The following is an 18,912-nucleotide window of genomic DNA, read 5'->3' on the forward strand; positions in this document are numbered from 1 at the left end:
CTCCCGTTGTACCAGTTGCTCGGCCAGGTGCACGAGTGGGCCGAAGGCACATCCTCAATAGAGCTGTCGGCACGCTACATTCCAGGAAGAGGAATGTAGTAGCAGACACGCTCAGCCGTCGGGATCAGGTGATAAGGGACCGAGTGGTCTCTACACCAGGACGTGGCGGAAAGGCTCTTCGACCTGTGGGGGGCGACCAGATCGTGGATCTGTGTTCGCCACCTGGCACAACAGAAACTTCAGGTTTTCTTTTCAGCCGTGCCGGACCCATGGGCAGCTGCAGAGGACGCTCTTCAACACCCGTGGGACAACCTCTTCGCCTATGCCTTTCCCCCGTTCAGCCTGATTCGCAAGGTGATCAGTCGAGCACTGGTCACCCCGAATTTCAGGATGATCCTGGTGGCTCCCAAATGGCCACAGGCCATTTGGTATCCGGACCTGCTGGCTCTTTCTCGCAGGAGAACCGAGAGAGATTCCCCCTTGGCACAACCTTCTCGCCCAGCCACACGTCGAGCGGTATACCACCAGGCAGTCCAGTCCCTACGACTTCACGGCTGGCTGTTATCCACCATCTCTTGCGAACGAGAGGCTTTTCTCGTAGCGCAGCAACAGAGATGGCTGGAAACGTCCGTCAGTCCTCTGCAGCTGTGTACCAGGGGAAGTGGGCCGTCTTCTGTGGTTTGGTGTCGTAGACGGGGTCTATCTCCTCTCAGAGCCACTCTTCAGCAGGTAGCGGATTTCCTCGTGTTTCTTCGCCGAGAGAAGCTCCTCTCAGTCCCCACAGTCAAAGGATACAGAGCCGCCCTGGCACTTGTCCTGAAACTGAGGGGATTGGACATCTCGCTCGTTCGAGATCTCCTTGCTTATGAGGAGCTTCGAAAGGTCTTGCCCACCCAGGGAACTCAGGCCCCCTGCGTGGGATGTGACTCTCGTCCTTAGGAGTTTGACTCGAAGACCCTTCGAGCCACTCCGAGAGTCGTCAGACAGGGATCTGACCCTCAAGACCCTCTTCTTGCTGGCCCTTGGCATCGGCGAAGAGAGTAGGGGAACTTCATGGTCTTTCCTATGATGTACGACACTCCAGGGGAGGGATGGGGATCTGTGACGCTCGATTTCGTCCCGAACTTCGTTGCGAAGACTCAGAAATCGTCGGTCCCTGACGACAGGTTCGAGTCTTTCACGATTCCCTCCCTAATGGACTTCACCGATAATGATGCGGATGAGATGCTGCTTTGTCCTGTGAGGGCGCTACGGCGCTATGAAGAAAAAACTCGACACCTCAGGCTGAGTGTCGACGCCTCTTCGTTAGCACCGGGGTAACCAAGAAAGAAGTATCCAAGACACTTTCATTCTGGCTGCGTGCGGTCATCAGGAGGGCGTATGAGGCTGATGGTAGTGACGACATCCGTATGTCCCGTCCGAGAGCTCACGAAGTCAGAAGTATTGGCCCCTCGTTGGCGTTTCGTAAGAACTTCTCCGTGGCGCAGGTCCTGAAGGCAGGTGTCTGGTCTAACCAGACTACGCTTCACCTCCTTCTACCTTCGGGAATTGCCCACCAGGTCCTTGATACCTTTTCTTGGGACCGTGGTGGGCTGCCTCAACAAGTTGTGTAGCTAACCCAGACCCTCGCAGGCCTGAACAGCTCGAGTCCTGGTGTGACCGTGTGAGGATGTATGTGTGGGAACTGAGTGAGTGACTGGCTTTCTCTTCCATCTTTTCCTCCTCCTCTACCTGTGGGCAGAGGGCCACGGTCGTCACTACGCTGGATGAGGACGAGATGCAGGTGAGCTATATGACAGAGCCCATCCTATCCCTTTCACTATGATAGGAGCAGAATATCCACCACTTCCTCCTACAAGGGGGGGGAAGTGGATGCCACAAGAGACAAACCCATGACTTTATATTTGCTCCTGTACAGGAACAAGTTCTTACATTGCTGGTACGAAGAGATACGCTTGCCTCTCTCTTAGTACTCGGTCCAGAGGTCTGACCATTGATCCTGCGGTGCACCCCGATCAATCGGACAGAGGCTTGGGATCCCTCCCTCTCTTACGACCAGGGAGGCTTCCAAGGTTGGGTGCGAACACCAGTCTGTTCACAAAAGACTCAGATTCCTCCCACCAAGAAGTGAGTCTTCCTATTGTAAAAGGACCGAAGGTTTGTATGCCGTGTCGGAACAAATGACAATTTGTCCAAAATTGCATTTTTCCTAACTATACAAACCTGAGGTCCTTTTACACATAGTCCCACCTCATGCCACCGTCACTCTGCAGTTTTTGCTTGGGCCAAAAGCAAATGTGATTTGTTTACCTCCCAGTCGCGCGCGCGCGCCTGTCGGACAAGCAGTTAACTACCGAACCCCTTGTTCGAAAGCTTACGACCTATCCAACAGCCGCTAGTACCTTCCTATTGTAAAAGGACCTCAGGTTTGTATAGTTAGGAAAAATGCAATTTTGGACAAATTGTCATTTTATTATAGAGATGGGAAGTTTATAAAAGCAGACCCTTAATGAAAATTAACGTTGCTGTATTTTGCAGCATGAAAGAATTGACAGAACAAGGAGTGAAGTGTATCTTGCTCACAAGTGGAACTCTGTCACCTTTGCAGACTTTTGTCTCTGAATTGCAGGTTAGTTACGTCTTATACTGTGGTGCACTTTTAAGAAGTTTTCTGGTATTGTTGAAGTGGAAATATATAATGTCTCCAGTTTTTGAATTGTTTTATTTATATGTCATCCGAGTAAGATGTTTCAAATCTTTGGATAGTATTTATACATTTAAGGTACATTTCAGTCCTTCCAGGTAATGAAGAAATTTAAAATCTATATGAGAATGAGCACAAGTTAAGCTTCTTTTCTCAAACTTAGTTTTAGAAAAAGTAGTCATAAAGATTACTGCTATAGGTAATCATTATAAAAAAGTTCATAAGCTGTAGTAGATTATAATATTTCTTGTAAAATGCAAATTGTAGTTACATGTCATTTCTTTTTCACAGACCCCTTTTCCAGTTCAGCTTGAGAACCCTCACATTATTGAGAAACATCAAGTGTGGGTTGGTACAATATGCAAGGGACCAGATGGCTTTGATCTGAATTCATCCTATCAAAATAGGTAATTGTCAGTATTTTGAAAAGTTGGCTCAATTTGGGTGGTCGTCTTGATTTATGAGAAATGTATGTAGCTTCATAGGTTGTACAACTGCAGTCCCATATCGAAGTAATTTAAAGAAAAAGTATGTAAAACAAATTTTAGATAGTATAGCTAATTTCTCTGCTTTGTTGTGCACAGTTAAAAGCTAATTTTTGATGAATCAATTTGTAGAAAGGCTAGAAGTTACATTTTCAGAACAATTTGTATGACTGGTTCACTTTTTCACTTTCATTGTATAAAAAAACTGCAAGAAGTGTATGCATTGGTTCTAACTTGTAGGAATACTGTGTCATAAATAGAAGTGTTATGAATTTAAGAGTTGCATTGTCTTAGTAAAGTAAGAATAAGTCACTGATACTCTTTGTGTAATTAATCCGTGTCTTCTACAACACAAATAGTATTTAGAAATGGGAAGAAACAGTTACAGAGCTTAACACCCAACTTTGTTTTTCAGGAGCAACCCCAATTATATTCGTTCTTTAGGACAGACCATTCTCAACTTTTCCCGTATAATTCCTGACGGCCTCCTGGTTTTCTTCCCATCGTATCCAATCATGCGCTCATGCAGGGACGAGTGGCAGAATACTGGAATTTGGAGTAAAATATCTCAGGGAAAGGTAAGAAAGTTTTAGGTGTGAAACAAGTTTTAATGTAAATCTGCCATTTTTCTTTACCAAGAATGTACTAACTAAGATGGAGATGCTCAGTGCGTCAGTGTGTATTAAAATTAATGTTGTTCTGATATACTGTGAATGTGTTTTGTGTCTGTTGTGAAATTGCTAGTGATTGCAGTTGTCTTGCAATTTTTCCCGTGTTTCAAGACATTTTTTCTTGAATTTACGTACTTTTAGCTTAATTTAGTAATACATATTATCCTTACCACTGGGTAATTCTGATAAATGTTTACTTTGCCAAAATGTATTTTATACTGTATATCACTGCATCAATTAATTTGTTTTACAGCCAATATACGTTGAACCGCAAACAAAGGAGGAATTCCAGAATGCCATGGTAGAGTTTTACCAGAAGGTCAGTGATCCTGCACACAAGGGAGCTTGCTTCATGGCAGTGTGTCGTGGAAAGGTAAGTGATAATTTGAACAGGATGCTACAGTATGTGCATGGAATGCTAGAAAGCGTACAGTTTTGAACTCTCTAAGCAAAGGCTTCTCTTAATGAAATTTGATACTCAGAATTGTCCACTTATACATTTCTTCAAGGAGGCACCTGTGTTGTAGAAATTGCAGAACTCTTTATGAAGTATTTTGTAATGTTGTCTGTGGATGGCAGGTGGAAGAATATTTTTACCTCGGTTGCTATTCTTAAAAAATATTGCAACAGAAAATATTTACAAATATTGATGTTCCACTAAGCTTAAATATTACTGCAGTAATTATTTTAAACATGAATGACTAATGATTGTTTTTCTTGCCATCCTGTGAAGAGTTCATGTTGATTCAGTACTTGGGATAAATCAGATTTTCTTTGTCATAATGATGTTAAACAGTCTGTTACATAAAAAGAAATGTTTATTATTGACTTCAATATCATGGGTTGCCTAAAATCAGCTTTGCACCTACACTCTTTTAAATCTGTGTAAACTTTGTAGTGTCAATTTTGCCTTTTCTGTCTTCACAGGTCTCCGAAGGTTTAGATTTTGCTGACCGAAATGGCCGTGCTGTAATTATCACCGGATTGCCTTTTCCCCCAATAAAGGATCCCAGAGTGGTTTTGAAACAGAAGTATCTTGATGACATGTTCTTTAAGAATAAGGTAAAAAATTATAAGCATTATTCAGATTGCAAAGGTAAAATTTTTGTAATATGTCATCGTAACATTTACTTTCATTTCCCTGAGGTAGTAGTTTATGTAGCAGTACATAGAGTTGTTTGTTAAAAAGTCTGATGCATTATATTTTGAAGCATTTACTTGGTCAATTTGTCTGCTGTATTGAATTTATCAAGATTACTGAACCCTAACAAAGAAGATGGAGGATATATGACTACATAATGCTTAGATTCACGGCTGGAGCACAGTGAGATTATCATATTATAAATGACCAAGTTGTGCATAGATACAATATTGGTCCAGCAGTTGGAAAATAGACAGAGGTCTTAGAGTTTGAGATGGTTTGTAAATGTACTAAAAAGGGAGAAGCTGTTAGAAAAGTAGTAAGTATGGAAGTAGCATGATGAAAATAAATGGGAGAGTCCCAAAAATCATGGGAATATTGCATTGATGAAGACCTGGACAAGTTAGGAATGTAGGTGGAAAGTGCACAAAACAGGAGAATGTAGAGTTGAATAATTCACAGATTGAAATGCAGCAGGTTTCTTTGATAAAATTAGTTTTAGGGAGAGAGTATTGCAGTTTGATTTTCAAGTATGACCTCTAATTTCTGTGATGCGAGTTCTTTGCCACGTACCTGAATGTTCTTTCTTCTGCATGTATACTTAATGTGACCTTTGCAGCAATAAGATTATGTTTTTACATTAATTGGTTAAAAGGTCGTGAATGGTATACAGATTTCTGTAAGATGCAAAGTACTTACATATATATTTTACATATATATATTTTTCTTCCACTCGTATTCAAAAGAATTTTTTTCAGCAATAAGAATATATTTTTTTACATTACAGACTGGCTTAAAAGGTCGTGAATGGTACACACTAGAAGCCTCAAGAGCTGTAAATCAGGCCATTGGTCGTGTCATACGTCACAAAGACGATTTTGGAGCGATAATTCTGTGTGACAACAGATTTGGAGGAGCTAACTTCAAAACCCAGTTGTCTGCTTGGGTTCCAACCTCACATGCATGTTTATAGTATGTTCCCGGCCCGGCTATGAGAGATCTCACCAACTCTTTAAAACTGCCCAAATTGTGGTAAGTACATATGACTTTAATGTACTGAGTTTCAGCTCCTGTAGATTTATATTTATCACTTTGATATATTATTAGTATTATTATTATATTACTCAGAAGGTAACAAGCATACAAGGGCCATTGACTTGGAATTCAGGCTTCCCAAGAGTAAGGTGTTCATTTGAAAGATGTTACAGAAGATATGAAAATTGGAAGATATCAGTTATTAGCAAAGAAAAAATATTAATTTATAAATAGATCAAGATGTAAATGAATTAGTAAAATACGAGGTCAATTGTTGTAGGATAGTAATGCATCGCATCTTCCCTTGAATTTTTGAGGTTCTAATTTTACATCCTTAGATTGTATTAGAAAATATTTACTGTATAGTACATATACAGTTTTTTTTATATGTGAATTCCTTTGCATGGAGAGACTATCACAATACTAATGTACAGTTTTATGCGCAGCTTCCTCAGCCAAAACCAAAAAGCAGTGGGCATCCTTCAGTTAGCATAAGTTACGAAACTCCCGATTTGCCACTGTGCCCTCCTGTATCTGCTCAGGGCCTTGAAGCCGGACCTTCCCGGCCAGCCATTTCAAACACGACCAAACAGAAGCTTGCACAAGCTCTTGCTGGACAGTCAAACTACAATAACGACTGGTCTGCTTCGGAGTATGCAAAGCCTGTCGTCAGTGCAGAAGAAAAGGGAAAGACCAAAGGTGACGGCTCACTATTTTCTGCTCTGGAACAAACAACTAGCGTGATCAGTTTTAATTCACTTTGTGCGTCATCTTCCAACTGCACAAAGTACGAAACTCTTAAGTCAGGAAACAAGAAAAGGAAGATCAAAATTGTTTCGAAGAGTGAGAAGGAGGTAGAAGACTTGGTTAACAATCCTGAAAAATTGGGAAACAGTAGCAGTTTATCTAATGGTCATCTTAATGGAACTTCAGCATCAACTGCATCTGAGCCTAAAAAAGAAGGCACTTCAAGTAACCTAAGCAATATAGCAAAGTATATCAAAGAGGTGAGTTTTCTAAATTTGTTTCATATAGCAAATTAATCGGATTAGGTTTTCTTATGATTATCATTATTATTATTGGTACTGTATTAGTAGGAAGTTGGTCCACAACTAGATAAGTTAATAAGTTGGTCAGTTTTAATTTATTTACTTATATTTTTACTTGTGAAGTTTACCCAGTTATGTGTCAATTTGTGTACCCCTTGCTAAATCAAGTACCCTTATACTTGGATGGATTGCTCTACTAGGAACTATTGTAAAATTATTTTTTAACTTTAATTAGCTTTGTACTCAAGTTGATAATCCTTGTTTAGTGGATTTCAACATTAGCTCATTTTTAATTATGATAATTAGTCTTGTTACTAATTAGTTCTCCCTCAGGGGAAGTCATCCTCTCTCCATTCTTTGTACACCGGTTGCAGGAAAAAATACTGGGAATTTAGTGTTTTCTGCAAAAAAATACTCATACTTTTTTTTCATTTTCTTTCCTGCTTCTGCTTTGCTTTGTATTTTTTGAAAAAAGCATTAATGAAATAACAGCGCATTATTTTGGCTGTCTCTATTACTGGTTTCCATTGTCTTCCATCATACATACCACTTTAGAATTTGTTTTTCAGTCCACCCAAACTTTATTTATTGCCTTTCTGTTTCTCATGTGATACAAAAAACAGTCGAGTTACTCGATAGCTTTCAAATGGTCCTGCTATGTTCATTTTAAAACTTGCCTGGAATAAGTAACTCTTTCACAGGAAGGTCAGACTATAACTGATGCCTGTTACTTAAACTGTTTATGAGGATTACCTTTTAAACTGTTTTGTCATTTATACCATGCAAACTTAGGACTGTATAACCAACAGGTTTGCCATTTTTGAAGTGAAGTTAATCATTTTATATGGACCACAGATTAGTTAATAGCCCCCTCACCATTGACAAAGTTGATTAGAAAATTACGTATGTTGTTGCTCATACATACAGTATAAAGAACTTTCTCTTGAATTCATTTTCTCTCTGCAGGTCAAGTCATCCCTTGGAACAGATATGTACAAACAGTTTTCAGAAGCAGTGAAAAATTACCAAAAGAACAAGGATTACGATGGCACAGTGGCTATACTCGTTCCTCTGTTCGTCGGGGAGCCCAAAAACCACACGTTGTTAAGAAGTAAGTTTCATTTGCTTATTGGTACTAGGACAATATAAAATTGATAAATACTGTGTGGATATCCTTCTCAGCAGATCATCAAATCTGAACAGGAGTGTGGAACAGCACTGTTTCAAAGTAGTAAGTACATTGAAGATTAAATTATTCAATCAGCGGTTATAGAATTTGAACAAACCTGATTACAATGCTTGTCAAAGTAATTTTATTTAGGTTAACATTAATATATTTTTACACTCATGCCTGCATCTTTTGCTTTGAGCTGTTTAAAGTAACATTTCTTGTTTTATTTGCTTGGTTTCTGGAGTTTTTATTAGATGTTGGATGAGAAAAGTTTAACAGTTAGTAATATCATGCCCTTATTGTTTACTCTCCAACATTCATGTTTTAGGAAAAAATAAAGCTTGTTCCTCACATAGGATGTTTAATGTTAATTTTACAGCAGTGATGCACATAATAATATGAAAATTAAATAGTTAAGGGATGTTCTTACATGAATACAAATGCAATATGAAATCACATATTTCAGTTTTTAAAAATACAATAAATGATTGTGCTTTATGATCTCATGCTTGCTTGCTCTCCTTGGGATATCTCTTGTCCATTCCTAAAGGCCTGGTACCAGTGAGTTAGTTGTTCCGACACGACATACAAACCTTCGGTCCTTTTACAATAGGAAGGTTACTAGCGGCAGCTGGATAGGTCTTAAGCTTTCGAACAAGGGGTTCGGTAGTTAACTGCTTGTCCGACAGGGCGCGCGCGCGGACTGGGAGGTAAAACAACCACTTTTTGCTTTCGGCCTCACAAGCGAGTGGACGTGTGTTCTGCGCTCTCTGCCCGCTTCATCGTCGTTTGCTTTCTTATTGTATGGTTGTGTTTCTCTTTGTGGTTGCAAGATTTATTGTAAGTACCTTTTCCCTTTTTGTTTCTTTATTGAATTGGAAATTAATTGATCGATCATGGATTCTCCGCGCCCTACTATCATCCGGCGACTGTGCCCGGGAACTGAGGGGCGTAAGTGCGGTACGTTCCGCTCATTCCCTGAGATCGATCCCCATGTATTGTGCGCTCGGTGTCGGGGGCGTGAGTGTACCCGCACCGAGCCTTGTGATGTATGTGTTTCTTGGTCGGAGGCGCAGTGGGGCTTGTACGAGGGTAGGAAGAAGCGAAGGCCGGCAAAGGAGTCGTCGGAGAGCTCTCCGCGACTCCTTTGGTTACGAACACTTCAATCTTTCTTTCCTGCCCCCTTGGGGCTCAGCTTCCCACGGTTGGCGCCTTCCCCTGCGGGGGGGATTTCCAGGTCCTTCTCCTCACCCGATCTTTCGAGTGTGGAGGAGGGCGCTAGGTACCCTGATGTGGAGTTGTATTCTGGGTCCTCTATGCGAGGGACGACCTTGGACAGGTGTGGGCATCGTTGGACTTGCAGGGCGTGCCGAGTGTCCAGGGGCTGCTCTACCATCTGGCTGGCTCTGTTGCGGTCACGCATGCCACAGTGACCACCACTACCACTACGTTGTCAACCCCAGGCTATGCGTCTCCTCCTCATCTGGTGTATTCCCCGCATGCGGTGTCTGTAACACCAACTTCATTGGTGCAGGGGCCGATCACCGTGCCACAGGGGAGTGTGATGCCACCGCCACCCGGGTTTGCCGTGATGCCGAAACCAGACTTAGTGTGTCCGAAGAGCTCGCCCCTGGACCTCCCACCTATGCTAAGGATGTCAGTGACGCTGGTCCGTCCTCCTGGCTTGACTGTACCACCTGCTGTACCTGCCCAGCCGCTGATGAGTGATGAGATGTTGCCAACCACTGCTGCCGTTTCTGTACCTGCCATTCCTGCTGTGACTGTTCCTGCTGTTCCCGTGATGCCTGCACCTGCTGATGTCGTTCCTGTTCGTGGCGCTGCTGCTCCCGATGTCGGTCTGTCTGGACAGGTGCGTCCGGGCCCTCTTGCCTTTGCTTTGGCAACAGCCAGCCCCGGCTCACCCACCCTGGATGGCTGACTTGACAAATTGTTGGTCCTGAGGAAGCTGATGAAAAGAAGGAAGAAGAGGAAGGTGTCGTCGTCGTTCTGCCGCCTCCCCCTTCGTCTTTCTAAGGCTTCACAGCCTAAGAAGAAGAAGGTTGCCTCCTCCCCCCCTAAGAAGTCTCCTTCGGGAGCTTCTAAGGGCCCGTCTCGCGAGACGGGGGGTTCCTCCTGCTCCTTCGGGAGCGGGGCCCGTCTCTTCTTCCGCAAGGAAGAAGACTACGGGGACCAGAGGGGTATCGGCTAACACCGGCACTTCCTCACCTGGTGTCAGAGGCTCTGCCACTGCATCAGGTTCCGTCTCGGCCTCTCGTTTGCGAGAGGTACCGAGTGTACAGTCACCTGCCAGCGACCGTGCAGCCAGAAACCAGACGTCTGAGCTCGCTCAGCGTCAGGTTCACGGCACGGAGCGGAAGACTGGTGACAGCCGCTCACGCGACTCACCAGACCAGCTCTCGCTCTCGCGGCGACCAGCTGGCTACCCGGGCTGACGTGACAGTCCACGACCAGCCACGGGCTGAGGCTGGGAAGAGGTCCCCCCGGTCGCCGCGCGTGAGGACAAGCACCGGTCTCACCGTGACAGTGGAGCCTGCAGGTCGCCTGCGATCGGGTACGGCAACCAGCACCAGCTCTTCTGACACTCGAGATCGGGGCCGCTGTGCTCAGTCCAGCCGTTCTCCACAGCGAGACGGTTCGACCAGGCCTGCAGCCCTCCAAGCCTGCTGGTTCTGCCAGCGAGGTCTGCCTCTCCCATACCTTCAACCTCCTCGGGTTACACCGGGAGGAGCGAGGTATTGAGGAGTGATCGTGAGGGGTGCGCCCCTCATGATCCCACCACGACGCCCTACGTGCCAGGCACGGTTCTCGGACCGACCAGGACGTATGCGCAAGTGGCTGGAGGAGACCGAGAGGGGTCTGTCGCTGTTCCCCTTCCTCGAGGGGGGAGGGTCTCAGGAGTTGCTCCTGTTCGAGGGACTGGACGGTACTACTCCTCAGGATGCAGTGACTCCAGAGATCCAGAGGAACTTTGCTGAGGTTATTGCGCTGATTCGTCAGAACAACGACCTCGGGGAAGGGTCGCCACTCCCACCTTCCGAGCCCACGTCCCGGTTCGAGTCGTTCTGGGGCCCGAAGAGGGAACCCAGACCGACGGTGGGATTGCCGCGATCAGAGCTCGCCGACTCAGTTCTGAACCAGGTTGAGTCTCTTGTCTCCGGGCAGGAAGGCTCTCTCAGGTCAGGCAGGTCAGCAAGCTACTTCCGCCTCCTCTACTGCGACAGCGGCGATTCTACGTGCCGTCTGAAGACCCGATGCCGCCCAAACAGGTGAACCCGGAGTTAGCCAGGTTAACACCGGGGGTGTCTGCAGCAGCTCCTGTCAGAGAACCTATGGTTCTCGCAGCAAGAGGCACTTGGCCTGGAATCCACTGCCATGGCAGCTTTCCAGGCCGTCTCTTGGCTAGACCTGTGGTCCCTCACAGTGTCTAAGGTCGCAGCCAACTCCGGGGGAATCTTTCCCAAAGAAGACTCGGCCTTCAGGAGGCTTTGCCAGTCTGGAGGAAGAGCGTGAGGCGGCATTACGGCTTCGTAATGGACCTATACGGAGTTCCTCATCTCTCTTCCCAGGAGAGATGGTGGACGCTGCGGTGGACAGACGGCGCACTGATGACAGTGACCGTCTGGTACACCAGGCAGATTCGAAGGCTTCTGGGCAACCTCGAACTGCGGCCAAGCCAAAGAGCTCAGCTAGCGCTTCCTCGGTAGCTAAGACAGTAGCCTCGTCGAAGCCCCGTGGAAAGACTCTGTCTTCATCTTCTGCCAAGGGGGGCCGTAGCCAGCCCTCCTCCCAGCCTTCCTTCTCGCGAGGAGGGTCAGGGAAGAAGTTGAAGAAAGGGGGGAAACGCTAGGGACGGCGGTCCCCCTCACCTGCTGCCGGAAGTGGGGGGGTGCCTGGCCAGCCATTGGGCAACTTGACAGCGCTACGGCGCCGAGACCTGTATAGTAGATGTCCTTCGGGAGGGATATCTATTACCCTTCGAATCTCGGCCACCCCTCACCTCCAACCCGGTCCAACAGCAATCCTACGTTCCAGGCTCTTCTCTTCGAAGGACGTAGCATTAAGACAGGAGATCCAGACCATGCAGAGGAGATCCAGACCATGCAGAGCAAACGAGCTGTAGAGATCGTCATGGATCAGTCACCGGGCTTCTACAGTCGTCTTTTCCTGGTGGAAAAGTCTACGGGGGGGCTGGAGCCCGGTGATAGATCTCTCTCCCCTGAACCGGTTCGTTCGCCAGACCCGGTTCACGATGGAGACGGCACGCTCCGTGCTCGACTCCATCAGGGAGAACGATTTCATGCTTTCAGTGGACCTGAAAGATGCATATTTCCAAATACCCATCCATCAGTCCTCCAGAAAGTACCTCCGCTTCATCCTCGACGGGACGATGTACCAATTCAGGGCACTTTGCTTCGGTCTCTCAACCGCCCCACAGGTGTTCACCCGAGTGTTCACTCTGGTGTCTGCTTGGGCCCATTCGCACGGGATACGTCTGATGAGGTATCTCGACAATTGGTTAGTCCTGGCAAGCTCCCGCTCGCAGTTGCTGCAGGACAGGGATCGGCTACTAGAGTTCTGTCGCGATCTGGGAATCGTGGTGAACTTCGAGAAGTCCGATCTCGAACCCAAGCAGAGGATGAAGTAACTGGGTATGCTGATCGACACGGTAGCAGGGCGATTCTTCCCCGCAGACTCGTGGATCAGCAGATTCAGAGAGGCAGCCAACCAGTTCCTGTCTCGGCAGGAACAGGCAGCTCAGCGATGGCAAGTCGTGATCAGACACCTGTCGTCACTCGAGAAGTTAGTCCCTCACGGGCGTATTCACCTGCGGTCTCTTCAGTGGAGACTAAAGGAGAGTTGGTCACAGGCAACGGATCCCCCAAGCTTTCCAGTGTCACTGACACCGGAGGTGAGGCAGGACCTAGCCTGGTGACTGGACGACAGGAACCTCTTAAGGGAGTGCCTCTACGCACTCCCCCCCCCCGGAGATGCAGCTGTTCTCAGACGCATCGACCGAGGGGTGGGGCGCACACCTGGAGGAGTTGCTGACTTCAGGAGTGTGGGACGAGCACGACAAGCACCTTCACATCAATGTACTGGAACTCAAGGCAGCGTTTCTCGCGCTCCAAGAGTTCCAGGACCGCTTGATGGAACACTCAGTGGTGTTGATGTGCGACAACACCACGGTGGTGGCTTACGTCAACAAACAGGGGGGCCTAGTGTCTCTCCCGTTGTACCAGTTGACTCGGCAGGTGCACGAGTGGGCCGAGGCTCACTCAATAGAGCTGTCGGCACGCTACATTCCAGGGAAGCTCAGCCGTTGGGATCAGGTGATAGGGACCGAATGGTCTCTACACCAGGACGTGGCGGAAAGGCTCATCGACCTGTGGGGGCGACCGGTCGTGGATCTGTTCGCCACCCGGCACAACAGAAAACTTCAGGTTTTCTTCTCAGTCGTGCCGGACCCATGGGCAGCTGCAGAGGACGCTCTTCAACATCCGTGGGACAACCTCTTCGCGTACGCCTTTCCCCCGTTCAGCCTGATTCGCAAGGTGATCAGGCGAGCACTGGTCACCCCGATTCTCAGGATGATCCTGGTGGCTCCCAAATGGCCCTAGGCCATTTGGTATCCAGACCTGCTGGCTCTTCTCGCAGGAGAACCGAGAGAGATTCCCCCTTGGCACAACCTTCTCGTCCAGCCACACATAGAGCGGTACCACCAAACAGTCCAGTCCCTTCGACTTCACGGCTGGCTGTTATCCACCATCTCTTGCGAACGAGAGGCTTTTCTCGTAGCGCAGCAACAGAGATGGCTGGAAACGTCCGTCAGTCCTCTGCAGCTGTGTACCAGGGGAAGTGGGCGGTCTTCTGTGGTTGGTGTCGTAGACGGGGTACATCTCCTCTCAGAGCCACTCTTCAGCAGGTAGCAGATTTCCTCGTTTTTCTTCGCCGAGAGAAGCTCCTCTCAGTCCCCACAGTCAAAGGATATAGAGCCGCCCTGGCACTAGTCCTGAAACTGAGGGGATTGGATATCTCGAACTCGTTCAAGATCTCCTTGCTTATGAGGAGCTTCGAAAGGTCTTGCCCACCCAGGGAATTTAGGCCCCCTGCGTGGGACGTGACTCTCGTCCTTAGGAGTTTGACTCGAAGACCTTTCAAGCCACTCCGAGAGTCGTCAGACAGGGATCTGACCCTCAAGACCCTCTTCTTGCTGGCCCTGGCATCGGCGAAGAGAGTAGGGGAACTTTATGGTCTTTCCTTCGATGTACGACACTCCAGGGGATGGGGATCTGTGACGCTCGATTTCATCCCGAACTTCGTTGCGAAGACTCGGAAACCGTCGGTCCCTGACGACAGGTTCGAGTCTTTCACGATCCCTTCCCTAATGGACTTCACCGATAATGATGCGGATGAGATGCTGCTTTGTCCTGTGAGGGCGCTACGGCGCTATCTGAAAAGAACTCGACACCTCAGGCCTGAGTGTCGACGCCTCTTCGTTAGCACCGGGGTAACCAAGAAAGAAGTATCCAAGAACACACTCTTTCTGGCTGCGTGAGGTCATCAGGAGGGCGTATGAGGCTGATGGTAGTGACGACATCCGTACGCCCCGTCCTTGAGCCCACGAAGTCAGGAGTATTGGCCCGTCATTGGCGTTTCGTAAGAACTTCTCCATGGCGCAGGTCCTGATGGCAGACTACCTTTACCTCCTTCTACCTTCGGGATATTGCCCACAGGTCCTTGGATACTTTTTCCCTGGGACCCGTGGTGGCTGCTCAACAAGTTGTGTAGCTAACCCAGACCCTCGCAGGCTGAACAGCATCGAGTCCTGGTGTGACTGTGCGAATGGATGTGAGAATGAGTGAGTGACTGGCTTCTCTTCCCATCTTTTCCTTCTCCTCTACCTGTGGGCAGAGGGTCACGGTCGTCACTACGCTGGATGAGGAGGAGATGCAGGTGAGCTATATGACAGAGCCCCATCCTATCCCTTTCACTAGGGATAGGAGCAGAATATTCCACCCACTTCCCTCCTACAAGGGGGGGAAGTGGATGCCAACAAGAGACAAACCCATGACTTTATATTTGCTCCTGTACAGGAACAAGTTCTTACATTGCTGGTACGAAGAGACACACTTGCCTCTCTCTTAGTACTTGATCCAGAGGTCTGACCATTGATCCTGCGTTGCACACCCCGATCAATCGGACAGAGGCTTGGATCCCTCCCTCGCTCTTACGACCAGGGAGGCATTCCAAGGTTGGGCGAACACCAGTCTGTTCACAAAAGACTCAGATTCCTCCCACCAAGAAGTGAGTCTTCCTATTGTAAAAGGACCGAAGGTTTTTATGTCATGTCGGAACAAATGACAATTTGTCCAAAATTGCATTTTTCCTAACTATACAAACCTGAGGTCCTTTTACACATAGTCCCACCTCATGCCACCCCTCACTCTGCAGTTTTTGCTTGGGCCTAAAGCAAAAGTGATTGTTTACCTCCCAGTCGCGCGCGCGCCTGTCGGACAAGCAGTTAACTACCGAACCCCTTGTTCGAAAGCTTACGACCTATCCAGCTGCCGCTAGTAACCTTCCTATTGTAAAAGGACCTCAGGTTTGTATAGTTAGGAAAAATGCAATTTTGGACAAATTGTCATTTTTCCATTCCTCAAGGCATGATTGTCCTGCTGCAGGCAGTGATCAGTGTCACCGCTGGCTGCCCTCAGGGCTTGATTTATGTTGCTGCTGATGAGTATCCTTAAACCCTGATTGTGCAGCTACTGATAGGGCTGATCAGCTTCAAGACCTGATCGTATTGTTTGTTCGTATGGTGTTTTTACGTTGCATGGAACCAGCGGTTATTCAGCAACAGGAGCAACATCTTTCTGTGACTTCCAAACTGCGACGAGAGTAAACGCATGTCAACACCATTCTGACCACACCAGAGGCGCTTTTGATCGTATTGCTGCTGCTTGTTGTCTTGAAATCCTAATTAAGATGTTGCTGCCCCTGCAAGCTACCCTAAATGTTTTACTCGTAGCCTGCCCACCTGATTGTGCCACTATTTCTGCTTGCCGTCCTTGGGGCCTAATGGTACCTCTGATGCTGGTGTTGGCTGTGAGCCTTTTTGACGTATGATTGAGCTGCTGCTGCTCCTCTATGCCATCCTTGAGGCTTGATCAGTTTGCTACTGTTGCCCATGATCTTCAAGGTCTGATCTGGCTGCTACTTCCAGCTTTGAGGCCTGAGCATTCAGCTACTGGTCATTGTCCTTGAGACCTAGCTGCAGAGCTTTCGCTCGCTGCCCTCAAGGACTGGTGTTTGTCGTCCTTGAGGCCTACTGATTGTGGTGCTGCTGCCATCCTCAAAGCCTCCTGATTGTGCTGCTACTGCCATTCTCGAAGCCACCCAATTGTGCCGCTGCCATTCTCGAAGCCACCCAATTGTGCTGCTGCCATCCTCAAAGCCACCCAATTATGCTGCTGCCATCCTCGAAGCCCCCCCGATTGTGCTGCTGCTGTCCTTGAAGCCTCCTGGTTGTGCCGTTGCTTGACATCCTCGAAGCCTCCAGATTGTGCTAGTTGTCCTCGAAGCCTCCTGATTGTGCTGCTGCTTATTGTCCTCGAGGCCTGGTAACTGTTCTCAAGGCTTGATTGTGCTGCTGCATGCTGTCCTGGAGACCTCAGTAGTCATGTATCTAGGCCTCATCATCCTGCTTTCTTTCATAGAGGCCTGATCTTGCTGCTGCTTGTTCCCTCAAGGTCTGTCAGTGCTGCTGGTCACTGTTCACAAGGCCAGACAGTGTTGCTTTATGCAGTCTTTAAGGCTTCAGTGTTTTGCCGCTCACCATTCTCAAGGTCCGACAAATCTGCTGCCCGTCTTCCTTGAGACCTGATATTGCTACTGCTGTATGTCCTCCTCAAGACCTGGTCATCCTGGAATTTGTCTGTCTGAATACATTATCACCCACCGGTTGCTGCAAGCCACCCTTGAGGTCTGACATGCTGCTGCATTCCAATCTGAAGGATTGAGTTTCTTCCTGTTGGCCATTCTCATGGTTTGATTGTGCTGTTGCTGCTTGCATCCCCATGCACTGCACATGCTGCTGTATACCATCCCCAAGACTTGATTGTTATGTTACTGCTGCTTGTCACCCTTGTGGCCTCACAGTGTTGCTCCCTTTTGTTGTTAAGACCTGATAGTGCTGCTGTGTGCTATCCTCATGGTCTGTAGTGTGCTGCTTATCATCCTTGAGATTTGATGGTGGATACTTCATGCCATTCTCAAGATCCAATAGTGTTGTTGTTTATCTTCCTTGAGGCTTGATCGTCTTCCTTCTCACCATTTTCTCTGTACAATCATGAAAACTGCGAACAGCAGCAAGGCTTGATTTGTTTTCTTGCACCATCCTCAAGACTCGATTGTGCTGCTGTTACTTATCATCCTGCTGCTCATCTGCTGTTAGCAGTGCTCTTTGTTATGCTCAAAATCTGATAAGTGTTGTTGCATTTCATCTTCAAGGCCTAATCATTTTGCGGCTCATTGTTCTCTTGGTTTGATCATACTGCTTCCCAGTTATCAAGGCTCAATGGATTTTTTATTCATTGTCCTCAGGGTTCAATCCTCTTCCTGCTTCTTGTTCTCTGGATCTGATTGTGCTGCTCCGCCTCATCCTTAAGGCTAGAAAGTGCTGATACTTGCCCTCACTAAGGTTAAATTTCCTGCTGCTTTCCATTAGTAGTCGCCCTGAACACAACTGAAAAAGTTTATTACATATCAGAAAGAAATAATTTATATGCAGAAAAAGAATTAATTCTTACAACAATGAAGACTCATGGAAAAGGCACCATTTTATAAAATTTTCATAATTGGTAATTAGTTAAAACACAGTATTACGGCATGTTTTATATACGCAAAACAATTTTGTTAATGGAAATTTTTTTTTATCTATATGACCAAGTTAAAATATTAATAAAAGTTAGTCAGTCAAGGAGTAGTTAAGTATGAGTTAATGTCCAGTATTTCTAAAAGATATCTCATTCATTTTTTTCCTCTTTTCAGAGTTTCAACAATTCCTGAAAAAGGACCACCAAACCAAATTCCAAGAAATGTGTTCGGAACTTCTAGATTCCTCAGGAAGATAGCATCTGTGATTCACTGACTTCATCAGCAGCTACAATGAATATAACTTAAGATTTCTCCCTCCATTCATGACAAATATTTCATATGTGCATACTACTTGTACATTATATTTAGTAAAGCTTTTATTTATAAAACGAAGACATTTGTAACTTTTTAGTTTTTAATTTTTATAAATATATCAATATCTTTTTAAAAACTATTTTTCTTTATTTAGCCTTAAAAATGGAAGTGGTGCAGATTAATTGCAAATATAGTTTGGTAATTTGGTGTAACAACTGCACAATATGACAATTTGTCGAAAATTGCATTTTTCCTAACTATACAAACCTGAGGTCCTTTAACAATAGGAAGGTAGCTAGCGGCAGCTGGAACGGTCGTAAGCTTCGAACAAGGGGAGAACGGTAGTTAACTGCTTGTCCGAAACAGTCGCGCGCCGCGCGACTGGGAGGTAAACAAATCACTTTTGCTTTTGGCCCTATGCAAATACGCAGAGTGAGGGGTGGC

The 18,912-nt window shown here is 46.6% G+C and overlaps 1 protein-coding gene across 1 annotated transcript in view; it reads left to right on the forward strand.

Moving 5' to 3' along the window:
• LOC135195568 (regulator of telomere elongation helicase 1 homolog) overlaps positions 1-18,647 on the forward strand; it is a 32,805-nt gene extending 14,158 nt beyond the window's left edge. Inside the window, 10 exon segments of the mRNA XM_064221861.1 lie at positions 2,539-2,629; positions 2,996-3,111; positions 3,605-3,767; positions 4,114-4,233; positions 4,788-4,922; positions 5,789-6,002; positions 6,005-6,033; positions 6,483-7,043; positions 8,052-8,196; positions 18,328-18,647. Of these exon segments, the coding sequence (XP_064077931.1) occupies positions 2,539-2,629; positions 2,996-3,111; positions 3,605-3,767; positions 4,114-4,233; positions 4,788-4,922; positions 5,789-6,002; positions 6,005-6,033; positions 6,483-7,043; positions 8,052-8,196; positions 18,328-18,410 (1,657 nt within the window). The 3' untranslated portion in view covers positions 18,411-18,647.
• The last annotated feature ends 265 nt before the right edge of the window (positions 18,648-18,912 follow it).

The sequence above is a fragment of the Macrobrachium nipponense genome, chromosome 16 (genome assembly GCF_015104395.2).
Source record: "Macrobrachium nipponense isolate FS-2020 chromosome 16, ASM1510439v2, whole genome shotgun sequence".
Classification (NCBI taxonomy): Eukaryota; Metazoa; Arthropoda; class Malacostraca; order Decapoda; family Palaemonidae; genus Macrobrachium; species Macrobrachium nipponense.